The sequence below is a fragment of the Athene cunicularia genome, assembly GCF_003259725.1.
Source record: "Athene cunicularia isolate RWA chromosome 5 unlocalized genomic scaffold, athCun1 chr5_part1, whole genome shotgun sequence".
Taxonomy (NCBI): domain Eukaryota; kingdom Metazoa; phylum Chordata; class Aves; order Strigiformes; family Strigidae; genus Athene; species Athene cunicularia.
In genome coordinates, this window is record NW_020799101.1 from 41,688,425 (window position 1) to 41,706,546 (window position 18,122).

Sequence of the window (18,122 nt, forward strand, 5' to 3'; positions counted from 1 at the left end):
GCTCCCAAAGCATCTGCCTCTGTTGTAAAGACTCCCTGAGTGTGTCACAAATGCCCCTTCATCCTCTAATATACATTTGCAACCATCTCCAAGGTGGAGAAAATGGTTGTGTGGCTTGGAAGACGAGGCTACCAGCTTCCAAATTTGATGACACTACAAAAGGACTGTTTTGGCTTGCTTTGGTTTTAATGAAGGCTCTACTGCCTGAAGTCCTCTGATTACAGGAAAAAAAAAAATCTTATTTCTTTCAAAACATAGTGTGTGTGTGTATTGGGGGAAAGAGTAGAAGTCAGAAAAAAAATCTGGAAAACTGATTCAAATAGATAAAACCACAAGAGGGAGAAGTGGTTTGGTTTTTGGTTTTTTTTAATGTCTCGTTGTCAAATTTTTGCTTCTGGACTGGTGACTGCAGGAACTGGGGCTGGCTCTGTATAACCCATACAAAACCAAGGGGAAGCAGACCCAGGGCACAGAGGACCCCCAAGAAGCTTGGGAGACCTGAGGTCAATTCTTCTCAAGGTTGTACCAGCTCTCCCTTGCCTTGCAGGTGGCTATGCAGCTTCGAGGCCAGGGAGAGTATGGTAATATGGACCATAACATTACCATAGACAGAGGGGAAGGGAACAGGACCTCACATCTTATGGAGCTCATAGAGGCCCAGAGCATCTCACATCTTAGTACCCAGCTCCAGCACTGCACAACGTCCCCGCTGGTTTGACAGTACAGTGTCGGAGGCAACACTGGGTGGGATTTTAAGATATTGCTGCCCCCTCTTGTGGATGTCTGAAAGGAGCTGGCAAACCAGACTGGGCAGCTGCTGTGGCTGAACAATAACCCCATAATGAGTAAAAAATGCAGCAGTGCAACCCGCAGCTGGTGGTGGAGGTGCAGGCAGGAGGCAGGCAGCAGAGCTCAGGTCCTCCCTGGGGGTGCAGCGGGAGGAGGGATGCCTACGTGAGAGGGACGCTATCGTTTAATTTAAAGAAGAGTTTCTAGCTGGGGGTGTCCCGGCAGCTCAAATTCCTGGGCCAGTGCTTCACTGGGAGACCGGTCACAAATATTTTTTAAGAATCCTGAAGCAGCCGGCATGTGAGTCAGGTGTGTCAGGGCAGAGAACAAAGACACAGACACTTTGTCTGCACTGAGACTTGTGGAAAATTTCCCCTCTTCTTGCCGGAGCGGCCGGCTGGCTCCAGCAGGGCGCCTGGCCTCTGCAGCTCCTGTCAAATGATCGATGTCATTTTGTATATCCTCTCATGTAGGCTGGCTCTGGGCAACTTAGCGAAGACGGTAATTGAATGTTGGGTCTGGCCTCTGCAAAATCTCCTAGAGCTGTTACAGGAACCAGTGGTGAGTTTCAAAGCTCCTGACACAGCAGGAGATGAGGACATCTTGGAGAGGCAACCATTGACTAAGGGCCACAGAAACTGTCATGCCTCAGGTGGCACCTTGCCCAGGAAACATTCATTTCCCTGTGACACTGGTCAGCCAAGCTGCCTTGCAGAAAGGTTCCTCCATACCCATTTACATGTTGCAGATGAGATTGGATATGCTATAATTTCCATAGCTGACTGTATTTCTCTGTGACTACAAGCTAGCACAGTAACACACAATTCTGTGCTTGATGACTGAGGGAGAGTATTTCCAATTTCTGTTCTCTTCAGGGAGAAAAGAAGAGTATCTGGAAAGTTTTCACAGGCTTTTTCCCACATGGGTCCTACTTAGGTGAGCAAAGTTTGCTTACCACAATCTGGTTGAGCCATGGCACTTCAGATCTGCATCTGCTCCATTTAGGAGCTCAAAGTTCCTACTTCAGTAGAAGCAACGTCTGGTCATTCCTAATGCTTGCAGTAAGCTTGGGGGGGTGCGGAATGGCATTCAAAATTCCTCTTTGCATTATGCAGAGCTTGCAGACAACCCCATTCCTCCTTCCCCCCAGCTTTAGAGCCTTCTTTTTAACCTGAATGATCTGTTTGACCTTAAAGACAAAATCATTTCTTCCTTAAGCAATAAATCAGGCTGGAGAGCTAAAGTAACTTATCAGAAAGTATCACATCACGGTGGCTTTTGTGCAGGGGACAATATTCTGGCCTGCCACTGTGGAGCCATCCCTTGTCGTGGCAGGGCGGCTGCTGTGTTTATTTGCAGAGCCATTGTGCCACGGGGAAGCCGGAGACACCCAATATTTAACTGTGAGCTAATGCTTCCTGCATCCAGCCCCGCAGTCACACAAAGCCTGAGAGGTCCCCTAAAGGCTGCTGGGATTAACTCAGCCAAAAGCTCCGGCAAGCCCTCTGGCCTGACAGTCTGAGCAAGGTGGGTCAAAAGCTTTGCTGGTTAGGAAGGGATAAGAGGCTTGATGGTCTTCCTTCTGCAGGGGTGGAGGCCACCACCAAATCAGCCCGGGCACTTGTGAACAGGCAGCAGGTTTCCCTTGGTGGAGCAGCACAGCGGGCAGCAGCTCCCGGGGCCTGGCAGGAGTCTGGCTCTGTAAACCATACAAATAACCCCCCTCGAAAACACTGACCCGGGTGGGGAGGACATTGCCAGCAGCCACTGCAAGGACAGGGGGCAAACCTCAGACCCCCGAGAGCCTTCTGTACCCCAGAGTGGCTGTGCTGGGCCAATGGGCTCAGGTGGGATGCGCTGGGGAGCTCAGGGGGAGCCACTCTGCCCCAAAATTACCGACACTTCACGTAACTGCTACAGCTGGGGGAATAGCAAGGATTTGCTCACTGTCAGGCACAGCCAGCGAAACAAGACAGCTCAGTTTTCACCAAAAAAATGTGTTTCTTAATCAGCTGACAGTGGCGCAGTCTTCAGTTCTGTTTTTTTGGGGAAGGGGATTTTTGTTTTGCAGAAAATTCCAAAATCTGGGCTCCTGTTCCCTTCTGAAAAACAAATGCATTTTAAAGAGCTGGGATTTCCTGGAAAGTGGATTCGGGTGGGGGGGGACGGGACCTGCCTCCTCTGCAGGGCAGCACAGGGGCACGAAGGAGGGTGGGATGCCCTGGGGGGGTCCAGGGGCTTTCCTCAGCCACCCCACTCGGGATCTGCTGGCGCAGGCCGAGTGACCCCACACGGTACAACCTGGGGAATGCAGCCGCCTGGCGTGTGCGGTTACAGGTGTGGGCGTGTGGCACAGCACCGGCCTGAACCCGGTGCCAGCTGCGTGTCTGAGCCTCCCGGGGCCGTGCTGTGCCCAAACGGTGGCACTGCTCGTGGCTCCCATCGCCTCCACACCCGGAGCAGCAGCAGCGACTCCCCTTGAAGCAGAGGGTCCTCCACCAGGGACATGTTGAACACCAGGAAACACAAAAATGTGCTTTAAGTGAAAGAGAGTGTAATACACGTAGCCTTCTCTCTTTGGAGACTGTCAAGTGATGCAGCCTTGGTTTCAAACAGCGCTCCCAGGCCAGGGGTTACCCGCACCGTGCCATGACTGGTGACCCCATGGGCCAAGCAGAGCATGGCTCCGCAGAGCTGCTCCTGGGTTGCTCTTCAGGGAACATGTGGGATAACATAGGTGCAAATAGCTGGAAATGGCAGGACGGGAGAACTGGGGGAAGAGGGAGGCGGTAGCGACAGAGCAAACCCCATGGTCCCGAGCAGAGTGCGGGGGGAAAGCCTTCCCGATGTGCAGCAGCGCTTGGAGGTCCAGCGCTGCCAGGTCAGTGATGCAGGAGCATGTTCGCCTGGTTCCCATGCATACCCGTTGCCAATTAGCCAAATTTACATTTAGCTAACTTTACATTGCAGTGCCTGAGCGATCACCAGCCTGGAGACACAGCTAGGGCAACTCGTTTGAAGAACAGTGTCTGCTTTTGGTTTCAGACCCAAACCCCAAACCAGTCTGACCAGCTGGAACCCAGTTTCAGGTTACACCCTGCCTTGCTCTCTGGGTGACTTAGTGGGTAATGATCTCACTCCTAGCACACCTCAGTCGTCTCTCCAGGTGTCCACACAGGCTGCATCCCCCATTCCCAGCCCTCCCCAAACCCTGGGATTGCCGCTGCTGCAGCACCTGGGAGCCCTCCCCCGAGTTACTGCAGTCTGGGCAGATGAAAGGGTATGAGATAGCAGGCATGGGAACGATACCTGCCCCCTCTGCGGGTCACTGCTTCTCAGACACCACTCCCAAGTCAGATAAGACAAACAATTCCTTTTTATTGCAACTTGTATTATCAGAGTGAGCACACAAAAAAATAAATCAAGATGTTGGGCTTATTGCATAGGCCATGATAGGCTGTGGGAAAAACAAAGAGATGGAAGAAATGATATGAGACAGGTCATGAAAAGCCATGGAGGAATCTGACCAGCCCCGGGGACACAGAGGCTGATGCCCGTGACAGGGAGAAGCGTGCAGTCAGATTGCCAGCAGGCTGTGGGCAGCGGTTTCATCCTTTCCAGCCCAAGGAGGCAGGTCTCCTGGAGCTGTGCTCGAGAGGACCTGAGCTGTGCCCTGAGCCGGGCATGGCCTCACCAGAGCCTTCCAGAGCCACTCTGCCCTCGACCCTGAAAGGGTCCAAGCTTTTAAACTGAAGTCTGTACACAGATTTATGCTTCTTGCACACATACACACACACACCCACACACACACACCCGATTTCCTCTCTCTTCACAGCAGTTTTCCAAGAGCAGCAGGCACTGGAAGTTTGGGGATTGGTGCCAACCCTATAACCAACAAAGCATACTAGGCACTTCAGAAATAGCAGCTTCTGCCCCCAACAGAAGTCCTCAGCTCCCAGAGGTATAAGCCTGGACAACAGAGACGCAGCGGTACCGATCTGGGAAGCACCTCACCAGGGAAACACATGGGAGCTCACCCGAATGGGGATGTCACAGGCTGCCATGGGGCCAGGGATGAGCTCTGGACCTCCCATGGCTGGGCTCATCTTGCACCAGGAGGGACAGACCAGCTGGAGCAAGGATGCCCAGGGACATCAGCTACAGTTTCCAGCCCACTCCCGTGCTCTGGGAGATGCCAGGGACTCAGGTCAGGCTGCGTGCTCAGAGGGAAGCATGGTGAAATCAAAGCTGCAGCAAAGATCCAGCTGCAAGGGAGCTGGGTCCTTCCACCCTCCCCTCATAATCAACAGGGAAAGTAGCAACATTTCTTTTCTTGTGAGAATAAATAGATATTTTCTCAATGTGTTTGGGTTGAGACTGAACACTGGAAAAGCATGCAGGGCATCTCACAGAGAGAAAATAGTGGACACATACTGTACATAGGAGGCTGTAACATGGCAGCCAGGCAAAAAAAGAATCTAGGTGTGCTTTTCTGTTAAAAAGCAAAGCCTAGTGATTAAAGCAGGTATTTCTGTTTCCTTCCATCTCAAAAACAGAAACTACTGGAAAGTATCATAGAGCCCTTGGAACAGGTCTGGATGGTTACGCGAATCTCACAGCCCTCAAGAGGCTCACCCTGACCAGGAGGACTGCTGGGAGGCAGGGCCACCTTGCAGAGGACTGGGAGAATGGGAGGAAAATACAAGCTTTGGTGGAAGAAAGTGGCACTGATAATAAAAAATTGCTGGCTCTGGTGAGCTTTCACCATTCACCCATGCGAATGCTACAGAGATCCAGTCCCAGGGTCCTTCAGTAAGTTGAGTAGAGTTGTGCTCTGGGTTTGAGCATTAAGAAAGACGTAATTCAGAGTTTCACTGGGCTGTTTGAGGTTAGGAAGGGATAGACATCAGAGAGCATCAAAATGCTTCCCGATCCTCACTTTTCAGAGCAGCCATTTAGCCAAAACAATCACAAACACTAGTACTGCCAAATGATGGCTAGATCTTGGCCTGATGCTACAAATGTCTTCCAGGAGGAAGAGTCCTTCAGGCACAGGCCAGTGTCTAAAAACAGAACTCCAGAAGTTCTGGGGAGTGCCCCTGTGCTGGTCTGGAGAGAGTGAGGCTGCAGGTCAGACAGGTTTAGTGGCACTGCTGTAAAACAGATGCTCAGTGTCCTCTGTGGTGGAGAGGGTTGAGTTGGTAGCAGTAGTCGGCTGCCGGCGGCGGCTGTTCTTCTTCCTCTTCTTCAGGAAGAAGTAGCCGATGATCACCAGGACCACCATGATGCAGATCCCAAGGAGCACAGCAATCACCACCTCAAAGGCACCTGTGGGGGACACACGAACATGTCAGAAGGGCCGCACCACGAGCAGTCAGGAAGAAACAAGCACCAAAGTTGCTGTGCAAGCTGTGCTGGCAAAGAGAAGAGGTGGGCAATAGCTGCCCTGACAGCAGGGCGCTCCCTGCACAACTGGGCGAAGAAGAAAGAAGGCTAGCACATGGCATCAGGGTACGGCCAGGGTATAGCCAGCCTGTCTCTCCCAAATTACGGTTCCCATCCTTTCCCAGATGCACCACGCCCTCTAAAGGCCTTTCGGTGGCTTTGGCAGACTCTTTGACACCTCTAGGAAGATCAAGCCCTCCTGTAACACTGGCCTTGCTTCACAGCTCAACAGGGAGGCCACCAAGGGGTGGTCACAGAAAGCACCTCCCGGTTGGGATAATGCTGTCAGATGAGCTTTGGTGGGTAGGCTGAGCTTGGGGGGAAAAAGCTTGTAACAGCGCTGTGAGCACTTGTTCTTCCAGACAACCAAACTCCTGCATCAGTGGGGACAGTCAAACATGATGCATTTGAGAGCTGGTGTGAATTTGAAGATTAAATCAAGCTCTAGGGTTGAAGTGTATTATTTCAGGAGTTGTCTACTGAAGAACGAGGTCTTACAGCTCTGTGGGGAAAGGACGCCAACCTTAATGTGATATTCTTTTAAGAACCTGTTAAATCAATAGCTTTGGAGTTCTTTACAGTTGTAGAGAGGGTATATAGGTCATCAGATTTCCCCACAGGCTAGCACCCAACATTATTCACATACCCACCTGGGCCTTCTTTCTTGCGGAAGTTAGTGGTCCTTATGTGAACCTGGCCCTCAGAAGAATTTTAGTTGCCATTTTTTGATGTTAAACAGGGGAACATTCATACAAGATGATGGAATGAAAATCAGGAGCCTCTGATATGAGCTACCGAATCACAGACAAAGGGGAAATTGGGCCACAGATGCTCAGTGCATAGAAGCATCTCTGGCATCTCACAAATCGCACATTGTTCCCTCAGCTTCAAAAGGGGGGTGGGAGAGAAGGCTATTATTTGCAAGGAAAGACGGGGTAAAAGCAACAAGCACGATCTGTAGGGAAAACTGTTACTTACTTAAGATAGCACTTTGGGACTCAAATGATTCCCATCTCCGGCCAATGACATCTGCTTCTTAGTTGGGAGCAAAGAAGGAGAAAAAAGTTTTACAAAGAAGGTTGGGAACAGGGGATAAGACAGTTTTCTGAAAAGCATATTTTCAGTGCTCTTAAGTGACTGAATGTCTACAGGATCCTTCTTTACAGCCATGGTACTGAGCTCTCAGGGCAGGCTGTGAGGCACAGCATAGCACAGGGTGGCACTTCAGAAAAGCAGCAACAGTTTCCCTCCTAACAGATACAGTCTGGCAGAATTCCTCACATTTCAGCTGTTGGCCTCCACAGCAACACCTACAAAGCTCTACAGTATAAACCTTTCCCTCCTTTTTGTTTAAAACTTCTGCCTAATATGTGTCATTGAGGATTTCTTAATTTCTCCCCTCCCACTTGGGGAGAACGGGAGCCAAACTAGAAAGTTAGATTCTCTTTAGAGAGGCTACAGCATATCTCTGGTTAGTTTTGTCATCTTCCTCTGTCCCTTTTTCAACATCAGCACGCAAAATGTTTTCCAGCTCTGAGAAATGACAAGTTGCGTTGTGGAAAGATGCTGCAGACACCCACTGTTCCCTGTAAGCCATCAGTCACGTTGAAGAATGCTGTGAGGCACAGTCCAAGTTTGAAAGCAGAGCTGCTTGCTTTGACCGAAAGCTCCTGAGTCACTGCCTCTTTGGGACCACAGAATTTAATCTGGAATGATTTTCATAGTTTGATCTGTAAAACTCCAGCCCTCGCTATGTCTGCTTACTTGTGATGCCTGAACATGATTTCATGCACTCTTCCTCTTCTTCAAAGTTGTTGTCGTTGCCACCACACCCCCCGTAGGTGAAGGGGTCACATTTCTCAGTGAATGGGTTATAGTACCAGCGGGGGATGCTCTCGGTGCACTGTCCAGTGTCAGGCAAGTCCACACAGTGACCTGGCAAAGCAAGGGGGAGGTGCTCTAGCCCAAGCAGTGGGTTTCCAGGACAGCACCACTTCCTGCTCACAACAAAAGAGCACAAACACCAGGGCAGAGGGAATCCATGGCCAGAGCAGCGCTCTTGGGTCCCCACTGCCCAGTTGCCAGCTGCTCAAATTGGCATTGCCAAGGTAAACTGCCACCTGCTCATAAACCCGACTAGCAAGGAGGAAAAGAAACATCAGAGCATGCAGTCATGCTCCTGCAGAAATGCCCTGTCCTCCTCGGGTGGCAGGAGGGAACGTGAAGAGCCTGGACACACAGAAACCACAGTTTGGCTCAGGTCTCCTCTACCAGCCAGCTGCATTTAAGATGACTGGAGATATATATGCTCTTTTAGTCCAGTGATAGCGCCACTGTCAACACTAGCACAAACAAAGCAAAGGGACTGAGCACAGGCATACGATTACTCCTATTATGCCACTGTTGCATCTCCCACTTTGCTTTGGTTTGCACTATTTACAAAAAAGTGCTGCAGGACTTCGTACAGGCCAAGTACTGTTCCAACAGGCAATATGCATAACACTGGTTTGGGTGGAAAAAGATTAGACAGGAGAGTGAAAGCCTGCTATAAACAGCTGTCCTCAGGGTCAAAGACCCTTGCTAATTTTTAGTACAGGGACTATGCACATTCTACACCCATTTTTCGAATTATACAGGGAAGCAGCTTTACCATGAAATAACAGACTGAAAAGAAAAACAAAAGCTGGAAGATTTCAGCCTAGGTGCTGCAGACAGTACTTACCTTGCTTATGTGTGACATTGATTTTCTGCAGTCTATTGAACTCACGAGCATCTGCAAGAGAAACATTTCTTGTTAAAACTTCTCTCACCAGTTGAATACAAAAGAAATGCCTCCATCCACACAGACATGGGGAGACAGGGCTTTCCTGCACATTCCTTTGCTATCACAAGCCAGGGAGAGGGAGATATAATTGCAGATTCTTAAATATCTCAAAGCTGTGAGAGGAACATGGAAAAAATAAAATGTAATAATGAGAAACTATTCACAATTTCTGTTCCACAAATAAAGAGACAAAACTAGGGAAAACAAAGGCTGCTTTTTTTTTTTTTTTTTTTTTTTTCCCCCCCTTCAAAAAAGAATGGGGAAACTGCTATCACTCCAAGTTTTAAGAAGTGTGAAAGAGCACTGGTGTAGGTTATGAGAGGGCAAGAGAGATCAGTTATATGCTTGCAACCTAAAAAGCAACAAAATACATATAGGAAAGAGATTATGGGAATTCTGTCAGAAGAGGGAGGGAAGGAGGGATGGTGGACTTGGGCAGCTTGCTACTGTATGTTTATATTAGCATAACGTGAGGATGTTAAGGGGACTGTGACACTGGACAGATGTGGAGAAATCATGGTTTTATTTCCCATCTACCAACTTTAGGAGAGCAGGTAAGGTCATTCAGTGAGAAAAATATTGGAAGGGGAGGGAGGACAGGCTCTGAAGTCTTACAGACGGGTGCAGAGAAGAGAGTCAAAGAATATTTAAGAGGCAGGAAACATCCCAGAAGGAAATTCAGTTCCTGAAGTCAGCAGAGATATGGGAGATGTCAGAACCTGCAAATATAATACTGCAGAAAGAGATAATGCAGGGTCAGGAGATAAGAACAGAAGGTACCAATGAGCACCGAGTCAACACCTGTAACTTACACTGCACTTATTCTCGGGCAGATACTAAGTTGACTAAGCCAGAATTTGAAGTACTCACATTGTTCACAATACATCTCATCCGATCCATCAGCACAGTCAAGAGTTTCATCACACTCCAGATAGGCATCAATGCAGCAGCCATCCTTGCATCTGAAGAACGGGGACTGACATTTCCCATTGCACACTGCATCAGAAACAGTTCAGATAGCTCATTAAAATTCATTGTTTCTCCCTGCCACACAGATGCTTTATGAAGGACTTAAAAGCTGCTGATAGGGCTGGCAAACAAGAAACAAGGCAGATCCAATGGAGAAGAGCAGTTATTCCTCTCTGCTCCAGAGGTGGTCCCAAGTGCTGACGACTGTGACCCATTCTGAGCTCCCCAGTGCACAAAAGACATTGGCACACTAAGTGAATTCAGCAGAGGCTCGGCAAGGGACCAGAGCACAAGACCTAGTATAAGGTTGTGGAAAAGACGGAGACAGACTCATTTTGGAGGTGCGCACTAACAGGATGAGCAGCAACAGACACAAGTTGCTACAAGGCAAAGGGATTGAATATAAGGGGAAAAAAACTATAACAAGGGTCTTCAAATACTGGCACAATTGGACCAGAGAAAGTGTAAAATCATTAGAGACACCCCAAACTGGATCGGATGCAGTTCCGAGCAACCCAGTGGGACTCAAAGCTGGCCCTGCTTTGAGTAGTGGGTTGGACCAGATGATCTCCAGAGGTAATCCCCAACCTAAATTATCCTATGACATGAAAGCGAAAGGCTTAATAAAGAAATTAGTCTCCAGTGCCATGCTTTCCACACTGAATGCTACTCAAAAGCCACAGGAATGGATGCAAGACACTGAGCCTGAGCTCACAGCAGGATTATAGGGTGGTACCAGAGGCTCACCTGGCTGTTGTCGCCCACCAACAGAACCTGAAGAGACAAGGGGAAAAACAGAATAAATTTACCACCACATCATTTTGCCAGCTCAAGATCAGCTTTATATTGCCTTCATATCTCACCTAAGAAGTGCACATTTTCTGGAAGCAAGCCCAGTAGGGCTTACGGAGGGGAAATACAGGTGCCCACCACCCAGAGACCCTGGATGAGTAGTACCCATGTGAGGCAGGCCTGCAGGAGCACAGGGGAACTTCCCACCACTAGCTAGACTGTTCCCAAATGGTATTTCTTTTCCAAGGCTTTTTCCTCCTCCTTAAGCTGTACACCACAAAGGGCTTAGCAGAGGCTCAGCCCATTTATACGTGGCAGCACTAAGTCATTCTCAGACTTGGCTAAGAGGATGCCAAGGAGGAAGATTAATTTCATTTTTGGAGTGAAGCACTTCTGGCTCCCCCACAGCACAATGTTACCCTCTGAATTTAGGTTTCAGATGTGACAGGAAGATTTGGTGAGGGTTTCTGCAGCCAGAGACACACCAGGGACACTGACCAGGGGAGCAGTGCTTCAGGAGCTAGGTCAGAAATGTTGGCAGCATAAGACTAGGACACCCCATCCATAACTAGCCCAGTCTCCTCAGCTGTCTGGGCTCTAACTAGCTGCCAGCCAAGAAGCTGCAGTACCTGGCCATGCAGTCACCCCAATCCTATGAGAAAGGGGGGGCTGATTTTTGCGGAAGACTCACCTCTAACATTCTTGCAGGCGAGTTTACACTCCTCTTCCCGTAAGTAGTTATTCTTGTTGGGCTTGCAACCGCCAAAAATGAACTCCTCACACTGCTGAAGGGTCGGGTTGTAAAACCAACGTGGAAAAGATCCCCGACACCAACCCACCTTCTTAGGAGTCAAACAATGCTCTATCAAGAAAGTTAACATAACAGGCTCTGGTTAGCTTGTTTTGCCTTTATATTTACAAAGGAGAAAATCTTCCAAAAGAAAGTTTGTCAACAGGGTGGACACCTGTCTGGAAGATTTATAAAATCTTGAGTGGCATGGAGAAGGTGAGTAGGAAATCATGGTAAGTATTTTCTTATATGAAAGGCAGGGTCACAAAATCAAAATAGAAGGTGCTATATCCACAAAACAAAAGGAGCTGCTTTTCCACACAGTTAAGCTGTGAAACTCCTTCCTTCAGGAAGTTGCTGCTGTGCAATGATTGTATGAATTCAAAAAGGGGTTCGTCCATGGCTATTAAACACAAAGACACCATCTTCTGCTTAAAGAAGACTCCCAGCTGCAAATCACCTGGGGACTAGCCAATCATGGTAGGGATTTACTGATGGCTTGTCATGTTCTGTGCTCTCTCCAAAGTATCAACCTCTGGACACTGCTGGATGCAGTGTACTAAATTTTGGACAGATCATTAGCATCACTTGACATGGCTGTTCTTACATTTTTTTCTGGTACTTGTGGTAGGAGGACAAATTCCCTGCTCAGCTACTATACAAACATTTGTCCAAGAGCTCCTTATGCACTTGCAATGCTGAACATATTGATCATTAAACAAGACCATTAACATAAAATATATAAAGCAAGCCAAGGACACTTTGAATGTCATGCAGACAGCTCCACCTATCCTGCAGCTTAAGGGAATTAGGGCCTTCACAGTAAAACCATGGAGTCAACAAGACCTTTCATGTTCTCCTGTCTTACACTCTCAGTTGCACCCCAGACTTCAGCCACTCTGACATTACCCAGCAGAGGGCAATGACATGCAGAGAGGATGGGGTTACTGCAAGCCACCTCTTCTGCAAGAGGATGCGAAAACCCTAGAATAGATCACTGTGAGTGCGGAGACCTTCCACTACTGGTCAGCTGCACGCTTTTACTGGGAAAAGTTGACATGCAAGTCTGGTCTCTTGGTTGTGTTCTTTTCCCATCCACCCCTCTGAGAAGAGCACCAGTAATGCCAAACCAGTACCCAGGCTTGGGGACTCCAGCTAGACATCTGTGGGTTCAGGCTCACCTTCAGTCTGTTCAGAATTCAGCACCATGATGGTGATGTTGGTGAAGTCTTGCTGTTGTGCAGTGTCTGTGACAGTAAGCTGGAAGACGTAAGTCCCCGCCTGCAGATTGGAGATTTCTACCTGATCTTCTTCGTGCTTCTGAGAATGCAAAAAAAAAAAAAAAGGCTTATGCAGAAGAAGGTACCTCTAACGAGGCAGTGAGTGCAAGGCCCATGTTCCTGCATTGGCTGGAAACCCCCAAGCAGATGTCTGACATGAAAAATGTCTCAGTGCTATAGAATCCCCCCAAACCCATGGTCTGGAATAGCAGAGAGAAAGAGTACCACAAGCGTAATTAGACATTTCACAGGGGCACTGTAAAGGCATGAGGGAAAATAAAAATCTTTGGAGAGGACTGAAATACCTGTAGTTTTTATTTAACTTTTAAAAAATAAAACCAATTATGAATCATTTACTTAGTGCATAGGGAATAAACTAGTTGTATTTAAGAAATACATACTATTTCATTTTTAATATGACAAGTACACTTAGTTTTAGAGATGGAAACAAGTGCCTATTTCTTTGCCTGCTGAGACATTTCTAAAAGAGAGTGAATTATTTCGTCAGAATAGAAAGCTGTGATATTACTGACACAAACTTTTTCCCTGTATTTGCTGACAATATTTGGCTTCCATTTCCATGCTGTCTACCTTTTTGGTTAGGTTTCAAGAGAACACAGTGTTGCTATATATCATCGTACTGTAGTTAACACAGAATACAAGAGGACTCATTCTTCTCCCCCCGCCCCCAAAAGTTGCTTTGGTCAGGCTAGGGGAAAGTGAAAAAGGAAGGAGCACTTCTAGATTTCCACAGCTGCCTCAGCACCCTAGAGCTAGTCATTGCTGGTCTCCAAAATCAGCTATGGGGCTGATGCACTTATTTGCTAATTCTTCCCAAAGATGCCACAAGAGCTCCATATGAGCAACAAGGCTTTCCAGAGCGTTTTTCAGAAGTTTAACAGTAACCATTTGTTCTTCTAAAGCCACAATTCACATTTAACATCTATCAGATAGGCAGCGCTCACACCCCAGAGATATTCAAGCCAGTCAGCAGATGTGACTTCTGCTCCAGCTCAGATAAAACAGGAGGAACCACCTATGCTCTAAAGAGACAAAGTCTAGGAAAAACCCGAGCGGAACAGAAGGACAGCCTGAGACTGGATTATTCAGAGCCAGAGAAGGAGAAACACCAACATGGAGCAGAGCAAAACTAACGGCAGGCCCCTCACTGAACTACAGGAGCGTGGGAGCAGAGGCAGCTCTTGCAGCGAAGCTGCTGCCCTCTCGGGTGCTCCCACCCAGGCAGATCTGGTGTTTTTCAGGAAGGTTTGAGATGGCATCCTGGTGCAGGGAGCCTGAAACCTGATAAGGCCAAGAAATGCCACATCCCAGTAGTGTGTGAGAGGGTGGGGGCAACCATGAAGAGTGCTCCATAGATTTTTGGGAACAGGCTCGTGGGTGGACTGGCTCAAGGAGGGCAGGACAAGGTGGGTGATCTCTAAGTCAGTGGCTGCAAGAGCCCAACCTAGTGCAGACCAGAGGTGACACTGAGCAAGCTGCTTCCTTCCTGAGGCTCCTTACCTTCATCTCCACGGAGGGATCGCCGAGGATCTGTTTCCATTCGTAGCTGACTATCCCTCGGTCATCCGTGCTCTCTGTGCCCCTCAGCATCACTGGCTCCCCCGGCTGTACCCTCATGTCCATGCCAGTGCGGGCTATTGGAGGATGGTCATCTGCAGAAGAAATGCTTGGCTAAGTAGCTGAAGGGTCCAGCCTTGTCTCTTTTAGGAAGACAAGAGAGGGGGATTCTTCCAGGCTAGATTAATACAGACTTCAACCACTGAAAAGGAAAACACTTATACAGCTGTGCTTCTTGTAGCCTGAGCAAGCAACAGGCAATCAATACTGTTACTACTGCCCTCACTAATTTAGTAACTCCGCAAACCCACTCTGGCAGTGCCTTTGAGCCAGCTGTCTCCCTGGCCATTTCTGCCCACAGGAACCACTGTAAGAGGGTGTCCCTGTGGCTACAGCCATTGTGTTCCTCACAAAAGAGCACATGGGAATCTCCACCCTTTGCTCAGGGAGATGACCTGGTGTGGGTGTTGAAGAATGTGAAACTGACTCTCATCATTCCTACCACCATCTCTAAGCACTGTGTTAGCATACTTAACCAGAGCTATGCAATGCGGGATTTGAACGGAAAATATCCCTTCTCCACCTCATCTTCCACCCTACTCTCTGACATGCGTGCCTTAAAAAAAAAAAAAATCACACAGATGCCATTCATGAGATCATTATTTTGTGTCATTCCATGGATTAGCATAGCAGCAGCCCCCACAGTCCATTAAACACTCTTCCAGACTGTAAGCGTAAGAGATGACCACCGATCCCTGCCCATCCCAGCAAGAATAGCCTGCACAACGACAGCATCGAGCCTGACTCATATCTCCTCTCGGCCTGAACGTCTCTGATCAGCAGGCTTCCTGCACAGCTCAGCCCATAAATCTCCACCTGGTAGCAACTGTACCAAGTCCAAGACTCAGTGTTCAAGTTCAACCTGAGTCTTTGTAAAGGCACGGATTGTCGTTTGTAAGTTAGATATAAATCACTCTACCATTACACTATTATATCGACCGTGACTGAAGAAGAGGATTAGTGCCCAACCCCCTTAAAAAAACTACTGCATCAGGTAATTATCCTCACTGGTGTAAACTTGCTCCTAATTTCCTGTTTGAGGGTTTCTGGATTCAGGTCCCAGCTGCTGACTCTTGCTAGAGCCTACTAAAGGGACTTTTAAAATATGTCATTCAAAACAAGCTACTTCCATCACTAAATGCTAAAAGTAGTAGTTCTTACGTCACTAAATTCAGTAGCATAGAGGGCTTTGCAACACATATTCCAGATCAGGTGCCACAATCCCACCCAGAATCTTCTATTCTCTGGTATCTTTTACCAAATGAAGCCATATTCATTCTATCCTGATCTTACAAATGCTGCTTCCACCAGGAAGTCACAGGTGAAGTCACACAAACCTTCCCTTGTTTACTGGTTGGAACGTTGCACTTGGCCCATTCAGCTGCAGAATCAGGGAGGGTATGTGTGTGCCAGCCCCCTGAGGTTCCCCCTGCAGCCTGCTCCCCAGCTGCAGCCCTGCAGCCCACCTCCCTCATCACTAGGCTGACAGGGCTGCAGTGTTACTCTCTGAGAAGAGGTAGGTAAGTCACTTCTAACTTGTGCAGCCACATGGCTTCTAGTCACATTGATCGCACCAGTCTGTGTGCTCTCTGCAGTCTGTCACTGGTTTTATGTTTTAGTTCATCTTTTCATGTAAATATTGGGTGGGAAAACCCACCAAAATAGGCAGAGGAGACCGAGCTGGACCGAAAGAGGCCAGGAAGACGGCACAAGCAGAGATGCTCACCCTGGTGTCCTCTCACCTTTGGGTGACGCACACCTCCCTGCCACTCCTTCCTCAGGGCTACCTTCCAGAGTGGTGGGTTCTGTCTCAGTTAGGCACAAAAACTGCTGAAAAGACACCAAGCAGAGCCGAGAGAGCCTAGCACCTCTTGGTTTTGAGCAGGGCCAGTAGAACAAGTAAATGGAGTTTTGCTTTATTTTCAAGTAGTCTTGTCATGAGAACATTTATAAGCGAAAACCATGACTGGAGCTGGCAACACTTTCCAAACTGAACAGGGAAAAACAGCCCCACAAGCACCTTGTACAGGGCACTACAACCTCTGTAAAGGGGGCACGTTCCTGCCATTCCTGTCAGGCAAATGTCATGACCCTGCTAGGGAGAAACGCAGCCTGCTCCCTCCCACCCTCCTGACAGGGTGAGCCCAGTAGACAGGTGCAATTGCACAAGGGAAAGACCAGTTCTTCAGCAACAGAGAGGCTGATCATTAACTCACAACTCCCAATAATATTTTTTCCTTGACATTTCTTAAAAATGTACACTTAAAAAACTATGTACACTTAAAAAAAAAAGAACCCAAAACTGCAGGCCAAATACTTCTCCACAGGTCAATTCAGTTACTTTGGGTTGTAGATTACACGGTGAAGTTTCAAAAGCTCATTTCTGATCAGTGGCTCAGCAACTTCTCCAGGTGCCATCTCTGATTAGCCAAATTCCCCGACCCTCCTCACCTCTGGACAAAACAGTCAAGAGTATTTGCTCATCTGCGGTGACTGCCAAGAAGGAACTCCCACTAGAAATTAAGGACTTATTTTTCAAATCTTTTATCCTTAGGATGTCTGAAAGCTCAGTGACTTCGGAGTATTTCTGCTACACTGAGTATTTGGTGCCTTCAGCGGCATCATGGCTGTTCCCCCCCCGAGCTTCATAACCTAGCACTGACTGAGCCAGAGTGAGTATCAACAAACTGCTCATAGAAGGGAGATTCTCCATTCAGTTTGGTTTGCTCTGAAAGTCTGTTTGAAAAATGAAAGTTACCTTTGCTATAATGCTCTTTTGACTATGGAAAGTTTCTGCTGTAAAACTGTGTAATTAGCAGGGAGATTAAAGCTTTATGATGCTGTTCTATGTTGTGCTCTTTACTGTGGAACGCGTGCTCCTGGAGTCACATCATTAAGTGACAGCTACCGTTTCCCTTTATAAAATACATTGGAAGGTGAAATATCTTTTCTTTATGATCCTTGAGAAAAGCTTGACAGAGTAAATCCGAAATGCTTAAAACCAAATACATATGGCTTGCGGTGTATTCATGCCTCAGTCCCTGCTTCTTGCTTTTTAAAAAATTTCATCTTGTTTTCAGGCTTATGCAGTCAGTGGTTTGTCTGGCTGCACCTCTAACAATGAGTAAACGTGAATCAAAGTTGGTGGGGGATCAGGAATCTGAAAGACATTAAATTCCTACGACAGCTGCAAAAGTAAGCATCTAGGTGAGGGGAGACCTCACAGGGGACCTTGCTAGCTGAACATGCAGGCACTAAGTGAAATCCCACAGCGGAAAGCACTTGCAGAGCTCCCAGTTTGGGGATTTCTCTTTTGGAGCTCAGATATCAGCTCCTGCCCTCGAGACACAAATTCACAGAAAACCAGATTTCCTCCATTCCAGTGCTCATGCAGATATACCCTGAGTACTTGAGACTATAAATCAATGCTTGAAAATACCTCAGAATGATTTGAGGTTGCCACTAGAAAGAGCTGGAAAGCGCTCTCATCACCAGGGGACTCTTACAGCCCACTGGTGTCTCCCACAGGAGCAGTTTACAACCCAGACCAGTATAGCTTGCACTGGGGACACTGAGGCTCTGCGAAGGGAAGGAC

The 18,122-nt window shown here is 47.9% G+C and overlaps 1 protein-coding gene across 2 annotated transcripts in view; it reads right to left on the reverse strand.

Annotated features, from left to right (window-relative positions):
- Positions 1-4,147: 4,147 nt before the first annotated feature.
- SPINT1 (serine peptidase inhibitor, Kunitz type 1) overlaps positions 4,148-18,122 on the reverse strand; it is a 40,883-nt gene continuing 26,908 nt past the window's right edge. For both annotated transcript variants that reach the window (XM_026849406.1, XM_026849407.1), the window contains 9 exons: positions 14,411-14,562; positions 12,791-12,929; positions 11,511-11,681; positions 10,775-10,801; positions 9,929-10,054; positions 8,957-9,007; positions 7,999-8,169; positions 7,213-7,269; positions 4,148-6,117 (listed from right to left, as the gene is read on the reverse strand). In XM_026849406.1, the coding sequence (XP_026705207.1) occupies positions 5,921-6,117; positions 7,213-7,269; positions 7,999-8,169; positions 8,957-9,007; positions 9,929-10,054; positions 10,775-10,801; positions 11,511-11,681; positions 12,791-12,929; positions 14,411-14,562 (1,091 nt within the window). In that variant the 3' untranslated portion in view covers positions 4,148-5,920. The remainder of the gene's footprint in view (positions 6,118-7,212; positions 7,270-7,998; positions 8,170-8,956; positions 9,008-9,928; positions 10,055-10,774; positions 10,802-11,510; positions 11,682-12,790; positions 12,930-14,410; positions 14,563-18,122) is intronic.